The sequence below is a fragment of the Hipposideros armiger genome, unplaced genomic scaffold, assembly GCF_001890085.2.
Source record: "Hipposideros armiger isolate ML-2016 unplaced genomic scaffold, ASM189008v1 scaffold_501, whole genome shotgun sequence".
In the NCBI taxonomy this organism is placed as follows: Eukaryota; Metazoa; Chordata; class Mammalia; order Chiroptera; family Hipposideridae; genus Hipposideros; species Hipposideros armiger.
In genome coordinates, this window is record NW_017731851.1 from 1,163,766 (window position 1) to 1,180,997 (window position 17,232).

Sequence of the window (17,232 nt, forward strand, 5' to 3'; positions counted from 1 at the left end):
CTGGACAGCCGCTCATGGCAGCTTGAGGGCCGCTCACGCTGGCTGATGGCTACACACGGTAGCCCATGGCAACCCACTGCAGCAGGGGCTGCAGCCTACGCCGTCGCTGGGGACTCACCGCAGCCCAGCCCCAGGTTGAGCTGTTGTTCAGCATCTTAGCTGTAGAGGGCAGTGTCACTGGCCCTCATATGTGGGATCCGAACCAGGGTCCTCTGACATCCCAAGCCAGCTCTTAACCAACGCGCCACTTGGCGGGCCCTTTAGTTTTATGTTTTGAATATGTAGAACATTAACATGCTTCTAAAAGTAAAAACTATATAAAAAGATATCCTCAGGGAGGTGTCATTCCCTCCCATTTTCTTTTCACCCAGTTCCTTCTTGTCGATAATCAAATTCATGGTTTTCTGGTTTATCCTTTCTATTTGTAAAGATAAGCAGACATATGTATGCTTTCTTATTTTTTCTAGTTTCTTCCATAAAGAACATTATACATGTGCTTTTTTGCACTTTGCTTTTTTTTTTTTTTTATGCTGAGCCATCCTGCCACCTGTTGGCAGCTCAGCGGCTGCTCAGCTCAGTCCGGGAATCGAATCGCTGTTGCTCAGAGCTCAAACTCTTGAGCGAGCTCTTAACCAACTGAGCCACTCAGCCGGCCCTTGCATTTTGCTTTTTTAACTTAAAAATATTTCTTGGAAGTAATTCCATATTAGTTCACAGAGATTTTCCTTGTTTTTTTCTTCTTTTTTAGTTTTTAACAGCTGCATAAGACTTGTATGTATGTACCATAAGTTATTCAACCAACATCTTATACCTGAACATTTAGGTAATTTCCAATATTTTGCAACTGCAAATGTAATAAATAATTTTGTGTATATGCATTTTGTATTGTGGAAGGCATAGCTTCAGGGTAATTTCCCAGAAGTGAGATTGCTGGGTGGAAAGACAGAGACATACATTATTTTGTTAGAAATATGAGGACAAGGATATTTTTGTCTGTTTTGTTCATGGCTTTATCCCCATCTTCTAGAACAGTACTTGGCAAATAGTAGATATTCAGTAAGCTTTTGTTGAATGAATGAATTGATAACATTCTAAAGCTTTCCCATCTCTACATAATTGCAGTTTCATGAAATAGCCTTATGGTTTACCAAATTCCTAAGTGACCACAACAAATGATTTTTTTACCCTCTCGATTTCCTCTGCTGGTACACCTCGAAGCCGGGCATAAAGGTAAAGATGTTCTCGCCCTGTGAGCAGGTCATCAATTGCATCAAACTGAGGACAGTAGCCCATACTTTGATGGACTTTGGAAATATTGGTTAAAATACTGCAACAAGAGAAAGCAGTTAGCAAATTTCCAGGGCCGGGCTGGAGGACTTTTGCCAACAAAGTAAGGATGCTGCCACTTCCCTTCTTCTACTTTGCTTTACAAATGTGCACAACATTGAGGAATCAAAGCAGGGGCCCTTTGGTCAGAAACTGATGACTTCAGGAGTTCTGAGCTTTGAATCCAGTCATATCCTCCCAAGTCTACCTGTCTAGGATAAATTAAATATTGGTCTGCCAGAAAAGTCATGATGTATTTTTTCTATGTTTTTCGTTGCAAAAATGCGTCATGACTTTTCCAATAACCCAATACCTGTTACCCAAGTTAACTTTGGTTTTGGACTGGATCACTTGACATGTCAGGTTAAAACCAAAATAAAGCAGGTTTAAGACATTAACAGCAGTTTTTTGACCCCTTTTAGACATTTGGAAAGTAGCTAGAAAAGATACAGGCCTCCCCATGAAAGTAAATTTTCCATCTGTATTTATCGGCAGCGATACAGTCAATGAAAGAGAAACCAAACAGATCATGACCCAGAGCAAGAGGCTGTCAGTGAGAAGAGATAAAGTGAATTGAGCTCTATCAACTCTCTTTGACTAATATATTCTCCCCCACTAACAAATACATTGCCTTGATAAAAAAGTAAACTGCCCATAGACAGGTCAATCTCTTCCCCTCTTCCTTATAACTTAGGGTCTATGAATAAAGGATGGGGACAGAAAGAGGCCACGTAGTCCCCCACTATGACAAAAATGATTCAGGTATGGCTGGGCCAATTAAAGCCACCCAGGGAAGCAAGGAGGGTACTTTGCCAAATTCACAGGAGCTACCAAACCAGAAAACCCCAATCCTGTGTCTTCAAGTTATAGTTTCTTTCTAGCTCCCATCTTGCTTTTAGCCTCTGGGCATCAGATTGTGTCTCACTTGGACTATAACTTGATGTCTGATGGCAAATTCTATTACATCCCCCCTGACCTCTACCCTCTGCCCCCCAAGACTCCTTTTGTTACCATCGTGAAGTCATTTGCTTGGTTGCAAGCTAAGCTGAATCTGCAGATGAGATAGACCCAGCCATGACCTGACTCCATCCCTGCCAGTCCCTTTGCTCTATCTAGCCCAGAGGTTGGCAAACTTTTGAGACAGAAGAGCCAATCCTATCCCTCACAAGAATTTAAAAATTATTTGAGAGTCATAAAGCAAATGAAATCACCATTATGTGAATAATATCCTTTAAAAATTGTATAAATGAAACTATGATAGTTTTATTTTTATTTTCAATTTTATCTCAGAGCCCCCTGTACGTACCCAAGGAGCCACATGTGGCTTGCGAGCCGCTGTTTGCCGACCCCTGCTCGAGACCCAAAAGGGATGGCTGGGGAAGGCAGGGGAACCAAATCCATCCTGTCTGAACCAGTGAAGCATGCTCAGTCTTACCCTTCCCGGTGGGTATTGGGCCATGTGGAAGATGGTTCTTAGGTGAGGGGAGGCCCCAATCAGGCAGATTCTGGGTAGACATGAGCAGTGCCTAACTCTACTCATAAACCAGGGAAGAGGGTTCCCCTGGGCACATCTAACGTGTGTGAGTTCTGCTGTCCAGGGAGCAGCCTGGAAAGAGGCAAACAAGTTCAGGTTCTCCATCCTGTGCCTGTAGAGGACCAGACTGTTGACTCACACCTGATTACAGAGAGCAGCAGGCACCCTCTGGAATCCAAGGGCACATGCAATTTTCCCTTTATAAAGGCTCCTTGACCTGGCTAAGCCAATCATCAGCACAGAACCAACCAGTAGAGATTAAGGTCCCGGCAGCTTTTGAAACTGCCCCCACCTAGAAGCTCAGCCCAGAGAAAGGATGCTTCATCACAGAGGTTCTTAACCTGGGGCCCAGGGGTCTTGCAGGATCATAATCGTGCTTCAGGGCTCAGTAAATTCACTGAAACTGTTTGCGAAACGTGAATGGAGGTAATGGGGGACAATGGTGTATTTTTATAGGAAGAAGGTGCAAGTGTTCATCAGATGCTCAAAAGAGTCCACAACCCAAAAAAGAGTAAGAACCGCTGACTCGGAGCTTCCCAGCCTTCTGAGAGTCCATGACAACAGAGGAATCTCTTAACAATCACAATTCAGTTCAGTTTTCCAGAAGGTCTATGTCTTGGACTTTTGGGACTATGTCCGCGGGGAGGTCCACCCCTCTGCACAGAGCTTTCAGGCTCTCAGTGTCACCCTCAGATACAGGGTCTGATGCTCACCCTCCCTAGGCTGGGACGGGGTCATGGCCCAGGACCTGTGAGAGGCTCGCTGAGACAGGGTGAGCAGGACACTCACCTTTTGCCTGCCACAGTGGCATCGCCTGAGGTTACTGTGCTGTCCCCAGTGAGCATCTTGAAAGTGGTGGTTTTGCCAGCTCCATTAACTCCCAGGAGGCCAAAGCACTGAGGGGAAAAACACAGAATTGGCCTCACCTTCGAGGCCAAGAGGGTCTGGAATGTCAGGCCCTAGGGCAAGTGTGTGGGTGGGGGGAGGCATTTTAGACCTGTGCTGCAATTACTGAAGCCACTAGCCCCGCATAGTGTTGGGTAGCAGAATATGCCACCCCGAATATGCCGCTTTGACATAAGCATGATTCTGAGCTGAGGGCAACTGGGAAGAAGCAGATACAAGAAAAGCTCTCTGTCCTCCCCCTATTTGCTTAAAAGCAGGACATAAATTTACAAGGGGTTCCCCCTCCCCTCTCTACCAAGACAGAAGTTAATCACTGGAGACAACTTTAGACCTTTATCAGCCAGGAGATGGCACCAGAGGAATCTACATAACAAATTTTACTAACTAGCCTTTATGTACCATTTGTTTCCCATATATTTGCCTTCTAACTATTTGCTACTCTAGAAAGTCAAGGTCCCTTTCCTTTGTCTTGTCACTTCTCTAAAAATATATTATTCCTTTGCTAAGATGCTATATAAGCCCAAATTCTAACCAACTCTTTGAGTTATATCTCCTCATAGATGTGTGATGCACACGCTAACAAACTTTTCATTGATTTTCTCTTGTTAATCTGTCTTTTGTCAGAATGATTTGTGGAGCCTGAGAACCTAGGAGGGTAGTAAGAAAGACTATTTTCTCCTCTACAGTGGCTACTGAGCACTAAAAACACATCTAGTCTAAATTGACATCTGCTGTAAATATAAAGCACACACTGGAGTTTGAAGACTTAGAAAAAAAACACAACAAAAGAACATAAAACATCTCATTACTAATGTTTTATATGAATTACATGTTGACGTGACAGTATTTCAGATACATTATTGGATAAAGTAAGTGATTAATTTCACCTGTTTTAACCTTTTTCCTGTGGCTACTAGAAAATGTAAATGGCCTGTGGTGGCTTGTGTTTTATTTTTATTTGATAGCTTGGCTTTAGAGGGGAGAAGATAGATGTGCACAGGAGCAGATTTTCTGAAGCCCCTTCATATGTGATCTGCAGAGTACCTACCTCGCCAGGACGAACTCCCACACACAGTCTGTCCACGGCTGGGCTGGAGGTGCCTGAATAAATCTGCAAGATCAGAGAAACTGGACTGAAGACTGAGAGAGGGTTAGAGCCGGGAGGACAAGAGAGAGCAAAGGATGGCTTGGGCGAAAACTACCAACACAAAGAGGTTACAGACTGACTCAGGCATTCAGAGAGGTGCTGTGAGCACTGAGAAGCCTCAAAGCCGACCCACTGTGTAGAGATGGACTAGAGAAAGATCGGAGAGGTTGGCTGCAGTGGTGCTGGCTGAGGCCCAAAGATGAACGCTAGAAAAATGCATTGGAATTCAATGTTCTTGAAAGACAAGTTAAACACAGAGATGACAACCCCACATATAATCAGAAAAACAAATTTCTTGCACAGGCATATCGCTTGTTCTGTAGAAGGCAAATTACAACGTCGTGCCCTCTCTGGGTCCAACCGGCACCTCCAAACTAACTCGTCTACACCTATTCCCTTACCTTGGTTAGTTCATTTAGAGTTAAGATATCAGTTTTATTTCCCCCACTAAGAATTCTTTGTCTTTCTTCAGCCACATCATCGTCTTCATCAGCGACGGGCCTCTTAGCAGGCTCGGCAATCCTGGAGAAAGAGAAGGGGACAGGATTGGGCTGGAGTGCAGCGTCCTCAGCACCACCCCCTTTCTCTTCTTCCTATTCCCCCACTTCTTCCCCAGGCTGGCTTTCCATTCTCTAAGACTTGAATTCTCGAAAGGACTCCCAACAAGGGAGGCATTAGGCAGAGGGAGCAAGTGCTCGAGTCCGGAGTCAGCCCTGAGTTCCAGGCCCCATGATTTCATTCAGGCCTCACAACCCTGCAAGTAGGAAGATTTGTTCCCTGTGGATCAAAACTTAAAAACAAGTCCTTTCAGTCTTTATTTACAAGTAGCCAGACTCAGCCTGAGAGGATGAAAAGATAAGAAGCAAAACACTGCCCAGGAAAGCTTGTTCTGAGGGCCCTGTGGTTCGCGATGCAGTCCCCTGGCCTGGGCCCAGTGAAGTTTAGCCTGGGTTGCAGAGCGACTGCTTTCTGGAAACCTGAGCGCCCACGTCAGAACGAGGCAGGGCCTGGGGAAGAACGGTGCTGCTGGGCTGGGTTATGGAGAGCAGCCACCTCACCACTCGCCTAGGGGCACCATCACTGCTCCCCGCCTCCACACTGCTCCTGGCTGCACTCATCTCCTGTCACCCCCATATTCCTCTTCCCCTGCCCTGTCACAACTGTCAAATCTCTAATTAGCAATGGGGTCTGCTTTGTCTATCTGCTCATGAATGTGTACAGCTATTTCCTAGTACTTTGGATACTCCTTAACCATTATCATTTGCAATGCTATCATTCAATTTAAAATGAGTATCTGTTGATTAAATGAGAGGGATTAAATATTAGCGATTGAAACTAATAACACTGTATTTTAAGTACTTTAAGGCTTACATTCTTCACAAATTCTTTTGTGCCTATTTAATGTGTCTCTTCTTGTATTACTCAGAGCAAGCCAGGTTTGAGAATGTAAAAACCATCATGGTGGGGGGCTCCTGAGGATAAAGATGACCACATGGGTGTGAAGCCAAGTCCCCGGACTTTGGTCCCTCAGGACAGTGGCCTGGACGTACCATCGGGTGAGGAAGAACCGGTGGTGTTGGATGAGGAGGGTCAGGAGGAAGTACACCACCCCTTCTGCTGCCATGGCAACCAGGTTCTTCCCAATCAGGTCCCATTGGAATGGATTTGAAGCATGATCCTCACCTGGGGATGGAGGCCACCAGAAAGCAACAGGAATTAAGTCCACTTGGCTGCCTCAGCTGCCCCATAAAGACCTAGCTACAGCACTCGTCCCAGCTAGACCAGGGGTGAGGCCAGGGATTAAGCAAGAGTCAAATCCAAGTCTCATCTTGGCTCCTCAAGTCAAAGGAGAGAAGAGTAAAACCTGCCCTTGACCCCTCCGGTGGCTCCTCAGCCACAGAAACAGAGGCATCTTGGTCCCTTCTAGACCGCAGGACAGCCCAGACCAATCTGGAGGCCCCCCTCCTCCCGCCCCAGCCAGGCTACAGCTGTGGCACAGGAACTCCAAAGGCAGCCGCCCCAGCCTCAGAGGATCCAGGGCCACTCTCCATGGGCCTTGACTGCCACCCACCAAACCGGGCATAGACGTCTGTCACAGCTTGGCTCAGCGCCAGGTCAATGAGGCCCCGGCCCAGGCAGAAATGGGGGAAGATGATGAGCAGCTTCCTCAGCATGGCATTGAATCTGAGCAGCGTCTGAAACATAGAAAAGAGCAGTACAGTCACAAATGGGGGCCAAGCCCGCCTGCCCCCTTCTACGCAGGGTGGAGTCTGGAGGCCCTCGCTGGGCAGGCGTAAGAGAAGGCCTGCAGACAGAGGGGGCCTGGCAGCCAGACCAGCCAGAGGAGGGGTTTGTCAAGCAGACAGGGAAAGAGGTGCCTCTAGCCAGGCAGCCCCTTGGGGAACTCTCACTGTAGACTCAGTTTGACATTTACACAGGAGCCCTCCAAGGCATTCGTTAGAGCAGCTGTGGGAAAGTGGCCCAGGTTCTCTTTCCTTTCGTATAACCGTGAGCCGTCACTGCGGACTGAGGCTCTTTCATCTGCTCTATCTTAGCCCACCTTATACCAAAGAAAAGAGGGGCCCTGAGCATCTATCAGCTCTGCTTCTCAGCCCCCGCAGGACAACTACAGCTGTGTGCAGCTGTCACCAGCAGAAAAGAGGGCGGAGATGCTCTGGTGTCCATGTTGAGTTGGGGGGGACTTTTTTTCAGGTGTTCAGACTATACTTGCTGCTTTAGCCTCAGGGTGTCGGCCCAAGCCTCCCTCAAGAAGGCAGAGGGGACACCAACAGGGTGAGGCTGAAGCGGCCACTGCTGTCCACTTATCTGGCCCATCCCCACCATACAACCTCCCTCCTCTCCAGCCTCCACACCTTTGCTCATACGACCTCATCTCTCTCTGATGACCCCTCCCCATGGTGCCCTCCCTCTACCCCCCCTTCCAGAAGGCACTCTGCTCTTTTGCCTCTGGGCCTTTGCACTTGCGCCTCTGTTAACCATAGCAGGAATAAATGCCCCTTCCCCTTCTGGCAGATTCCCACCATTCTTTAGAAAACTGGCTTCAATAACCCCTTTACTCATAAGCCTTTCCAGATTCCCAGGGTAAAATACCCATTCCCCTCTTATAATTCTTTCTAGATTGCCAGGGTTAATTATTATTATTATTATTTTTATTTTTATTTTTTTATTTTATTTTTTATTTTTTTTTTAGCTGAGCCATTCTGCCGCCTGTTGGCAGCTCAGCTCGGGCCAGGCATCGAACTGCTGTTGCTCAGAGCTCAAACTCTTGAGCGAGCTCTTAACCAACTGAGCCACTCAGCCGGCCCTAATTATTTTTTAACTTGCTTACTTTCTCCACTAAACAGTGGTCCCTGGAGGACAAGGACTCGTCCTACTCATTTTGGTGTCCTTCTTAAATTGTACAATGATCGGCTCATAGTAGGAACTTCATTATTTATTAAATGGGTTAATGAAATGCTGCTTATTCCGGGCCAAGCTCAAACGGAGTTTCCTCCATCAAGGTTCTCCTGACTCCTGCAGCCCAGCTCTTTGGGCCCACTCTGATCTGTAGTGTTTCTTATCTGTCTTGCTCCTTTGATGTTCTGTCATAAGGAATGTCATGTACTGTGGTTTATATCAGTTCCCAACTTGATGTGCAGGTCATTTCCAGACTGGAATGGGAGATCCTGAAAAGCAGGACGAGTGGGTCACACTTGTTTTTATAGTCACATCCATCACGTGGTGTTCTCACCGGTGATACCTCTTGACTGAGTAGGGACAACAGCTACTGGGACCTGGGGAGCCTCCTGTGGGATTCTGGGTATTTCTGCAGCATCTGTCTGATAATTTATGAGAAAGCAACCAGCTTTTATTCAGGGGAAGGAGGTGCACTCAGTAAATGTTGGCTAAGCGAGTGTAGCCCACAGGAGGCAGAATGTTTTGAGTTGCTTTAAGCTTACTTTTCATTGTTCTGAAGGAACACATTCTCTTAAGATTTAGCGGGCTGTGAGCTCGTGACAAAAACAGCTCTAAAATGCAGCATTTTCAGTCCATCAGGGTGCTCTGGCTATCAGGGGGGAGGGGTGGCGGTCAGTGTTCTCATCCTTCTGGGGTCTGACTGTAACAATGGTATATTTGTTTTATCAGTCATGGGATAGATGGGGTTTGGTTTCTTGCTTAGTGGCCACAGAAAGCCTGACAAGGTCTGGGAAAGAGTCACTCTCAGGAGGCTATGGGACTGGGTAGTCAGTAGATTTGCCTTGGGTATTCCCAGCAGGGCCCAGAAGTAGGAGTGGAGGGAGGGGCCGGAGGACAGCAGTGAAGATGCACTACCCTCTGAACTGTGAAGATCTAATGAGTGAGAGGAAGGCTAGAGAGGGCACTGGGTACACAGGCACGTGGGCGAGACCGCCAGTCCTTAGGAATGTTTCCAGGACAGCCATGGCCAGAGCTCAGACACAGTGGACTAGGAGCAGGAGTGTGGAGCAGACAGCCCTGTAGCCACTGTCACTGTATGTAGGATTCAGTCTGGGTAGGTCTTTCTGGACAAAGGGAAGACTGTGAATGGGGCAACTGGACACTCTAGCTCATAAAAATGAGTCCTTCAGAACAATACATTTCTAATCCTGTCCTCAGGATCAATTCCCATGTAGAATAGTATGTATTACTCTCTTACAATTTGCATAGATGAAAGAATATGTGTGTGTGTGTGTGTGTGTGTGTGTGTGTGTGTGTGTAATTTGCTTATACGTCTTTAGAACACAAAGAAACTCAAATGAGAGGTTGCCTCTGGAGAAAGGAACTAGGCTATTGAGAAATAGGGATAGAAAAGAGACTTTTCATTGTATGCCTGTTTGTTCCTTTGAAATGTTGAAATCTCATGAATGCATTACCTATGTGTATGTGTAGAAAACCTATCACCCAAAGTCCCCAAGGAAACCTTCCTGAAGGAGTAAGAAAATATAAAAGCTTAGGGTCATGAAATGTCATTTGCAGCTTGCAGAATGAACTCAGAAAACCATGATACTCAGAGCACACACATGAACAAGGAGCTGGAAAGGAAGGAAGGAAGGAAGGAAAGAAGGAAGGAAGGAAGGAAGGAAGGAAGGAAGGAAGGAAGGAAGGAAGGAAGGNGAAGGAAGGAAGGAAGGAAGGAAGGAAGGAAGGAAGGAAGGAAGGAAGGAAGGAAGGAAGGAAGGAAGGGAGGAACGAAGGAAGGAGGGAGAAAGGGAGGGAGCAACATCCATTTCTGCACTAAGCTTGTCCAGACACTGTGCTTGCCCATGGCTCTGCTTGGCCATCACATACTCTCTACTACCTGAGTAATCAAACAAGAAAGCCAAGGAAGTCATGCTTACCTGGTTATTCTCAAATAATCCCAAGATGAAGGTGATGGCACTGCTGTTGATGCCAATGAACAGATTAGCACAAGACAGGGCCACATAGGCTGTGCTGGGGACATCAAACAGGAAGGATGCTGGGTACATCATGGGAATGACCGCCCATCTGTGTGAAATGACACAACTTAGGGGGGTGGAGTGCCAATTTCAATTCCATCTGCTGTACCCCTAGATATAACACATTCCCTTCACACATGAGGTGACATGTTTAAACCGGTGAGAGTCCCAGGGGAAACAAAGAGATACTCCACCCCTTGCTCTTGGTTCCTCATCTTTGAATGGATGCCTTCCCTGGCCACCTCATGGGGGTTTTGTGAGGAGCTGCGGATGTACGTTGTAAATTATAAAGCCTTGTACAATGCATAGGAGCATTCTCGGCCCTGCAGTGCCTTTCACTCTAGGCTGGATCAGCAATGCTGAGCTGAGATCCCAACAGGCTCATCTTCACAGTTCACTGTCACAGTCATGCTGGTTCCTGATGTCTCTATTTTCAAGAGTGATCAAAGGAGACCACTGCTCTGGTAATACTCTACTGGCCCATGTAGGATGGGCCAGGTATCATTATTTCCATTTTACAGATGAGGAAGCTAAGGCTCAGATGATATGAATTACTTGTCCACAGTTACACAGGTAGTAATTTCTAGGCTTGGACACAAAGCTGCATGCTTCGCTCTATAATTCTACTACATTAATCTCTGTGACATCCCCTGGCCCTGACTCAGGAACAGCTTTTCAGCTGGAATCTTCTACTGTGTGCAAATAACTCTTGGTCAGTACAGATGGAGACCCTGAAATGGATAGCTTGGTCACTTCAGAATTATAGCTGGGTGAGGAACTGGGGAGTGACAGGTTCCCAGGCATCAGTTAGATCATAGTCTGAGTGGAAGAAGATACAGAACATGGACGGTGTCTCCACTGTCCTTGAGTCGACCGGGCCTCAGGAATACCTCCACAGGTGGAGTCAGAAACAGAAGCCAGACAGATTCCTGGTCAGCAGCCACACACCCTGTCAGGGGCTGGAAGCTAACCTTGCCACCAGCAACCCTGGTTTTCTGTCAGAAAGACACACCCCTCCCTTGGCTTCCCTTTTGGTGGCATTACCTCATGGCTCCAACCACTCACCCATACAGCATGAGCAGTGCAACAAAGGCAGGAAGACTGTTTGGAGAAGTGTAGGCTTTCTTCTGAAACCCCACGAAGATGCCCACCACCAGTGTAGCACTCACAGCATAATTCATCTTGAAGACAGGAGAGGACAACAAGGCACTTTACCTCTCTGGTAAAGTAGACCTCTATTCTGTCAGACGAAGCCTAGATCTGGCTCCTCCAGCACATACTGTCTGGGACTCTGATTCTATTTGTCTAAACAATTATTGCTTAGTAAACACATGCTAAGTTGTCCCTAGTCCTCCTACCCCATCTCCCTGCACAGGGGACCTTCAGTCTGTATCTTTTAAAAGAATGAATTATAAAATTCTACTTCATGTCTCATTCTCTTTCTAATTGGTCACAAAGTCCCATTGATTCTGTTTTCTAAGCATGTCTTCAGAATTCAGAAAAACTTAAGATATAGTTCTTGGCCTCATGAAGCTCAAACAGATGATACCCTTTTATTGCTTTTTTTCTACTCTTTTCTTCCTACACAATTCCGTCCTAAAGCCATTAGGACAGACAGGGAAAGATGGGGTTAGGGGAAGAGTCACAGTGGTCCTGAGCAGGGTGAGGACCTGAGAAGGGTGAGGAGGGTGTCTGCAGAGGGCGGGCTGGTGGAGTGTTGGAGCCCGCATGGGTGAGGAGGGTGTTGATCTGGTGGGTACCAGAGCCAGAGCAGGAGGAGGACCTCTATGTGGGGGGCAGCTGGAGCAGGGAGAGAAGGGTGTCCACATGGGGGAGGAGATGGTATCAGAAGATGGGGGACTTCTTACATACAGGTGTATTGTTCAGATACGTAAATCACAGAAGCCAGGGGTGATAGGAGCCAGCTTCTCATTCTTGGAGAAGGGAGTTACAAATATGGAAAGACAGAAAGTCAGAATGAACCTGTGGCATTGGCTTGGAACTAGAGGTTTGAGTGAGCTCATAATGTTTGGTATATAGATAAATATAGAAATATAGATATAAGTGTGTGTTTATCTACGTATATACATATGTATCTCCCCTATTGTCTCCAATGAGAAGGCTTGGGACCATTGAGACCCCAGTGGGAATGAACATATCTAGTACCCAGATCTTGGTTTTGAGAGCCATTTTCCACTGAAAGGAACCAGGGCTCTTTGGAGGGAATGGTAGATTTCACATAGGGCTCGGGGGACGTAGAGGATGAACCCAGAATTTCTTGCTGTGGCAGAGAGTTTGGAGGTGCTCAAGGAAGATGGGGACACAAGTTAAGAGGAGACAGACGCCAGCTTGAAGGTGCTCTCACAAACTGGGGATAATTAGAGTATCAGGATAAATAATAGTGGTATCAGATTGTAATTCATTGACTAACACAGGAAACATGATTCCATATAGATATAAATAAGTAAGTGAATAAATGGGAAGTGTGACAACAGGACATTTGCATAGCTTCAAAGTATCTCTTCCTCAAATTCTTATAAATTATAAAGAGGAGAGTAACTTTACAGTGGAGAAACTAGGCTGACACCATCTTCATCAAGTGACCAAAGGGACCACCATCAGTAAGAGGACAAATTAAGAGCAGAATCTACATGATAGGATGCAGTGAGAACAGAGCACCGCTTTGTGATTCTGTGGCCGTAACCTGAATCTAATCATGAGAAAGCATGGGGAATATCCAAACTGAAGGACATTCTGCAAAATAACTGACCTGTGATTTTTCAAAAATGTCAAGGTCATGAGTGTCAAGGAAAGACTGAGGAACCATATCGGGCGGAAGGAGACTGAAGAGACAGGACAACTAAATCCAATGCATGATCCTGAGCTAGACCCTTTTCTACAAAAGAAGACATTTTTGGGCAGTTGATGAAACTTGAGTGGAACATACACTACAAATTACTCATTGTTTATATGAAATTCAAATGTAACTGGGTGTCCCATATGTATCAGGTATCTCTGCCACAGGGGAAGTTCCATCCTTACCCCTTTGGGGGTGGGGCAGGATTTAAGAAGAGCATGTGAGCTGAAGGATGGCTTGTATTACCTCCCAGGAAGGCCAGCCTCACACCTACAATGCAGTGATTATTTGGTGGGTCAGAAGGCCCTTTGGGGCAGGGCACGCAGAGCCCCCACACAGCAGTTGTTAAGCTAAGCCCCATATCCTTCCCCAGCTCGAGGCTCCTAGTTCTGCACCTTTCTAAGAAGATGTCAAGAGACAGATACACAAGGCCCTTGACACAGCACCTTCCAGCAGCCCTGGCAGTGTGAGAGCCCCATCCTGCTGGGTCCCCTCAGTCAGAGCAGACACAGCACCCACCCCTCTTGGGTCCATGGAGGCAAGGGAGGTGCCATGACCTGACACTTACAATGTCCCAGATGAAGTTGGTCAGCCAGTAGGCCGTGGGGCTCACTCCGCTGACAAACTGGAGGTGCTTGGCTTTGTTCACTCTCTCCTGGATCAAATAAAGGACAAAGCTGGCTGGGACAAAAGACATGGCGAAAATCACGCAGATGGCAACCACAGCATCCACCGAAGTGGTCAGCCTGCAGCAGGGTGGGGGGAGTAGTGGTGGGGAGGAAAGAGAGACAGAGAGAGAGAGAGAGAGAGAGAGAGAGAGAGAGAGAGAGAGAGAGAGAGAGATATGAAGAAGGAGAAGCAGACGCAGGAGAACAAAGTCAGGCGCTGGGGAGGCCTCACCTAACCCCAGGTAACAGCTTTTAAAATCCCCTTCCCTAGCCTGATGTTTGTCATTTCATTCAATTGTTTTAAACTATGTTCAGGTTAAGTGGATATTTTTGGGTTTCCTGTTCCATGTTAATATTAAATATGAACATTAACGTTCATGTTGCATATGGTCCCATGTTAATATGAAAGTCTCAATAAACTTTATTACATTTTCAAATTATCTGTTGATGGTATATAGAACTGGATTTTTGTATTAATCTCATATACTGCAATGTTCATATCAGCTCTAATAATTTGTCTATAGATGCTCTTGAATTTTATATGCCAACGGTCATATGGTCTATAAAATGTATTTCTTTTGTTAAAAGAAGTAAATTATCCTGTTAAAATATATTTTCAGGAAATACATCATAACATGGGGAAATACTTATAATATAAGTTTAAGTGAGAAGAGAACAGGCCAATTATACAGGACTTGGCTCTATTCCCCCTTTCCTGAATCAAGTGGAAGGCACCCGGCTAAAGGGGGCAAGTGTGGACTGAAATCCAACCTGAGCTTCACATATAAGTCACAAACCTCGCGTGGGACAGTGCCAACCTAGTGAAAGAAGCACCTTTTACTAATTCCCACAGAGGTACCACATGTGCTAATCACTGTCCTGATAAAACTATAATAGAGACAGCAGGACCCACACACGTAGTAAGAGTAAAACAAACGACAGAAAGGGAAATGCACAAAAATGTTTAGAACAAATACCTTAAACTGTGTAGGGTTATAGATACTAAGTTCTTAAAACTCTATTCTCTAAACTTTATTTAATGAACATATACTATTTTACAATCACAAAAGAGTCCTATTTCATATTTCAGATTAAAAAGACTTGGCAGAAGGTACAGAAACCTGGGCTGAGTGAGAATAAACACAGGACAGGCTATGTCCCTTCTTTAGTTGAGGGCCCCAGAGGCTGTGAGAGGTAAGCCCCAAGGGGCTAGGGCCCAATTTCTAGCCGATGACACTTGGCATGTTCAGGGCCCAGTGTTGAGGGCACTCAGAGTATATGGGGATAGGAAAATGAGGACCCTACTGCCTACCAGAAATGTGTACTAACTCAGACATTCCCACCAAACATACTACAAATTGCACAAGATAAATGTTTTTATTGCCTGAAGCTGCGCCGGAAGAGCCTAAGATGGAGGAAGGCAAGGATCCGTCGACATCTCCGAAGCCTGACCATCTGAGGGAAACTACCAGAATCTGAGATAATTACTGCTGGGGAGATGAAAGATTTACTGAACTTTCCCAGTTCCTGGCAGTCATTTTGCATACTGGAAAGGAGAGTATTTGTGTACGCTCCAGGAGCAAGTTCTTATCAAGAGCCAAAAGGGAACGGAACCAAATACATGCTTACTTTCCTAATAAATACGAGGAGAAAGAATGGCCAAGCAGTTTGGTATACGCGGTGTTGGAAGTCTTAACATTCACATTTGCCTGATTGACAACCTTGCCATCCAGCCCAGCAGTTCACATTAGGGAAAACCCTCTGAGAGTATCCAAAGGGAAGAGAGGCTAAGAAGAGAGCCATGAGGCTGGAGGCCGTGGCAGCTTACACTATAATCTCTGAGAGCTGCTCCTTGGTTAGGTTCAGGGGCTGGCTGATGGCCGTGATGCCGTACTCCTCCGGGTTCCTGTCCTGGTGCAGGCTGGCCCGTAAGATGGCGTTGTGGGCCACGTTGAGAAAGCTGACCATGGCGTGCCAGCCCTTGTTATTAAACCACACCTAGCGGGCGGAGACGGGCTTTGTTAGGCTGGACTGGACAGGACACCAGGGGCGCTGTGCTAACAATAGCTGTTTAAAGAAAAACAAACTGCAGGAAAAAGAATGTGAGGGGGAGGAAGGGTTTGGCAGCTGGAAGACATTCCATGCTAGATTTCAACAGGAGAAGGGCTGGAATTTAATGAAGCTGGGAAAATAAAAATAAAGTAATCAGCTCACATGAATTTTTAGCTCTAGGGCAGGTGACGCAGGACGAGTACCTTAACGTTGTCTTCAGTTTCTAGGTGTTTAAGGAAAGCAGACATTTCTTTAGAGGCCGCTCTGGTGATAGGGCCCTAGAAAACCATAATGAACAAATGAGAGGGCTTTTCTCCCCTCTCCTCCCCACCTTAGCACTCATGATCATTTCTGTTTCATGGCACATTCAAAGTCCTATCCAAATCTCCAGTCTGTTTACATACCCCGCTCACATTCATTATTTGGCCAAGGTCGCTTAAAAATCCAACAAGTGCTTTCCCAGTGATGGGGAGAACTGGCAGCTTTCCTCCGATGGAAACTCCTCCATACCTGACAAGGGAACAAGAGGTCCTCAGATAAATGCCATGAACCACGCTGTCTGTGCTGCTTCATGCTTGCCAGCAGCTCTCTCGGTTTCTGTAGGGAAATGTGTGCTTTTGGGCGAATTGTCTGGACTGGCGAGCGACATGTCTCCACTTTACAAACCAGCTTTTAATGCTTCCTCATTGCCTCCAGATGAAATCCTGATCCCTTCTGAGCTTGGTCTCTGCTTATTTCTCCAACCCCTCCTCATGCCTTTCCTTGAGTGGTATATTCTGGCCATGCCCAGTTACTCCCAGAGCTCCAATGGCCTGGATGGCCTCTGCAGGGCTGCTAGCTTCCTGGGGGTGCCTTCCCCTTTCTTGAGCATCAGGCCAACTCCGGCTCATCTGTCATATGTCACCTCCTCTTTGAAGTCTTCCCTAACCTCCCCACATCCCAACAATGACTCCTTTCCTGTGCCACGTCTGTACTTTACAGGTACTTCTGGCAGCGCTGGACTCACCTTAATCTAATGAGGACCAGCCTTATCTCTCAGTGCCTCTCAGTTCCGCCCCTTCCTCAGGCAGCCCCTCACCATATCCTGCCTTGACCCAAGCTCTAGCTCCTTAACTGGGATCCTAGTCTAGCCTTGGGTCTGTCCCACTCAAACCCATGTTCCATACATCTCTGGAAGTCTCAAGTGATGGTGCTCAAACACGGATCTGGGCGTGTCACTCTCTGGCTTAAAATCCTTCAATGGTAGGATAAAAGCCAAACTGCTCTACAAAACAAAATTAATTTGC

General features: G+C 46.4%; 1 protein-coding gene across 1 annotated transcript in view; it reads right to left on the reverse strand.

Annotated features, from left to right (window-relative positions):
- ABCA4 (ATP binding cassette subfamily A member 4) overlaps window positions 1-17,232 on the reverse strand; it is a 131,783-nt gene that overhangs the window by 13,760 nt on the left and 100,791 nt on the right. The window contains exons 33-44 of the mRNA XM_019667548.1: window positions 16,351-16,456; window positions 16,150-16,224; window positions 15,723-15,892; window positions 13,795-13,972; window positions 11,435-11,550; window positions 10,271-10,418; window positions 6,985-7,108; window positions 6,464-6,596; window positions 5,315-5,435; window positions 4,815-4,877; window positions 3,650-3,756; window positions 1,186-1,327 (exon numbers count right to left, since the gene is read on the reverse strand). Coding sequence (XP_019523093.1) covers window positions 1,186-1,327; window positions 3,650-3,756; window positions 4,815-4,877; window positions 5,315-5,435; window positions 6,464-6,596; window positions 6,985-7,108; window positions 10,271-10,418; window positions 11,435-11,550; window positions 13,795-13,972; window positions 15,723-15,892; window positions 16,150-16,224; window positions 16,351-16,456 — 1,483 coding nt within the window. The remainder of the gene's footprint in view (window positions 1-1,185; window positions 1,328-3,649; window positions 3,757-4,814; window positions 4,878-5,314; window positions 5,436-6,463; window positions 6,597-6,984; window positions 7,109-10,270; window positions 10,419-11,434; window positions 11,551-13,794; window positions 13,973-15,722; window positions 15,893-16,149; window positions 16,225-16,350; window positions 16,457-17,232) is intronic.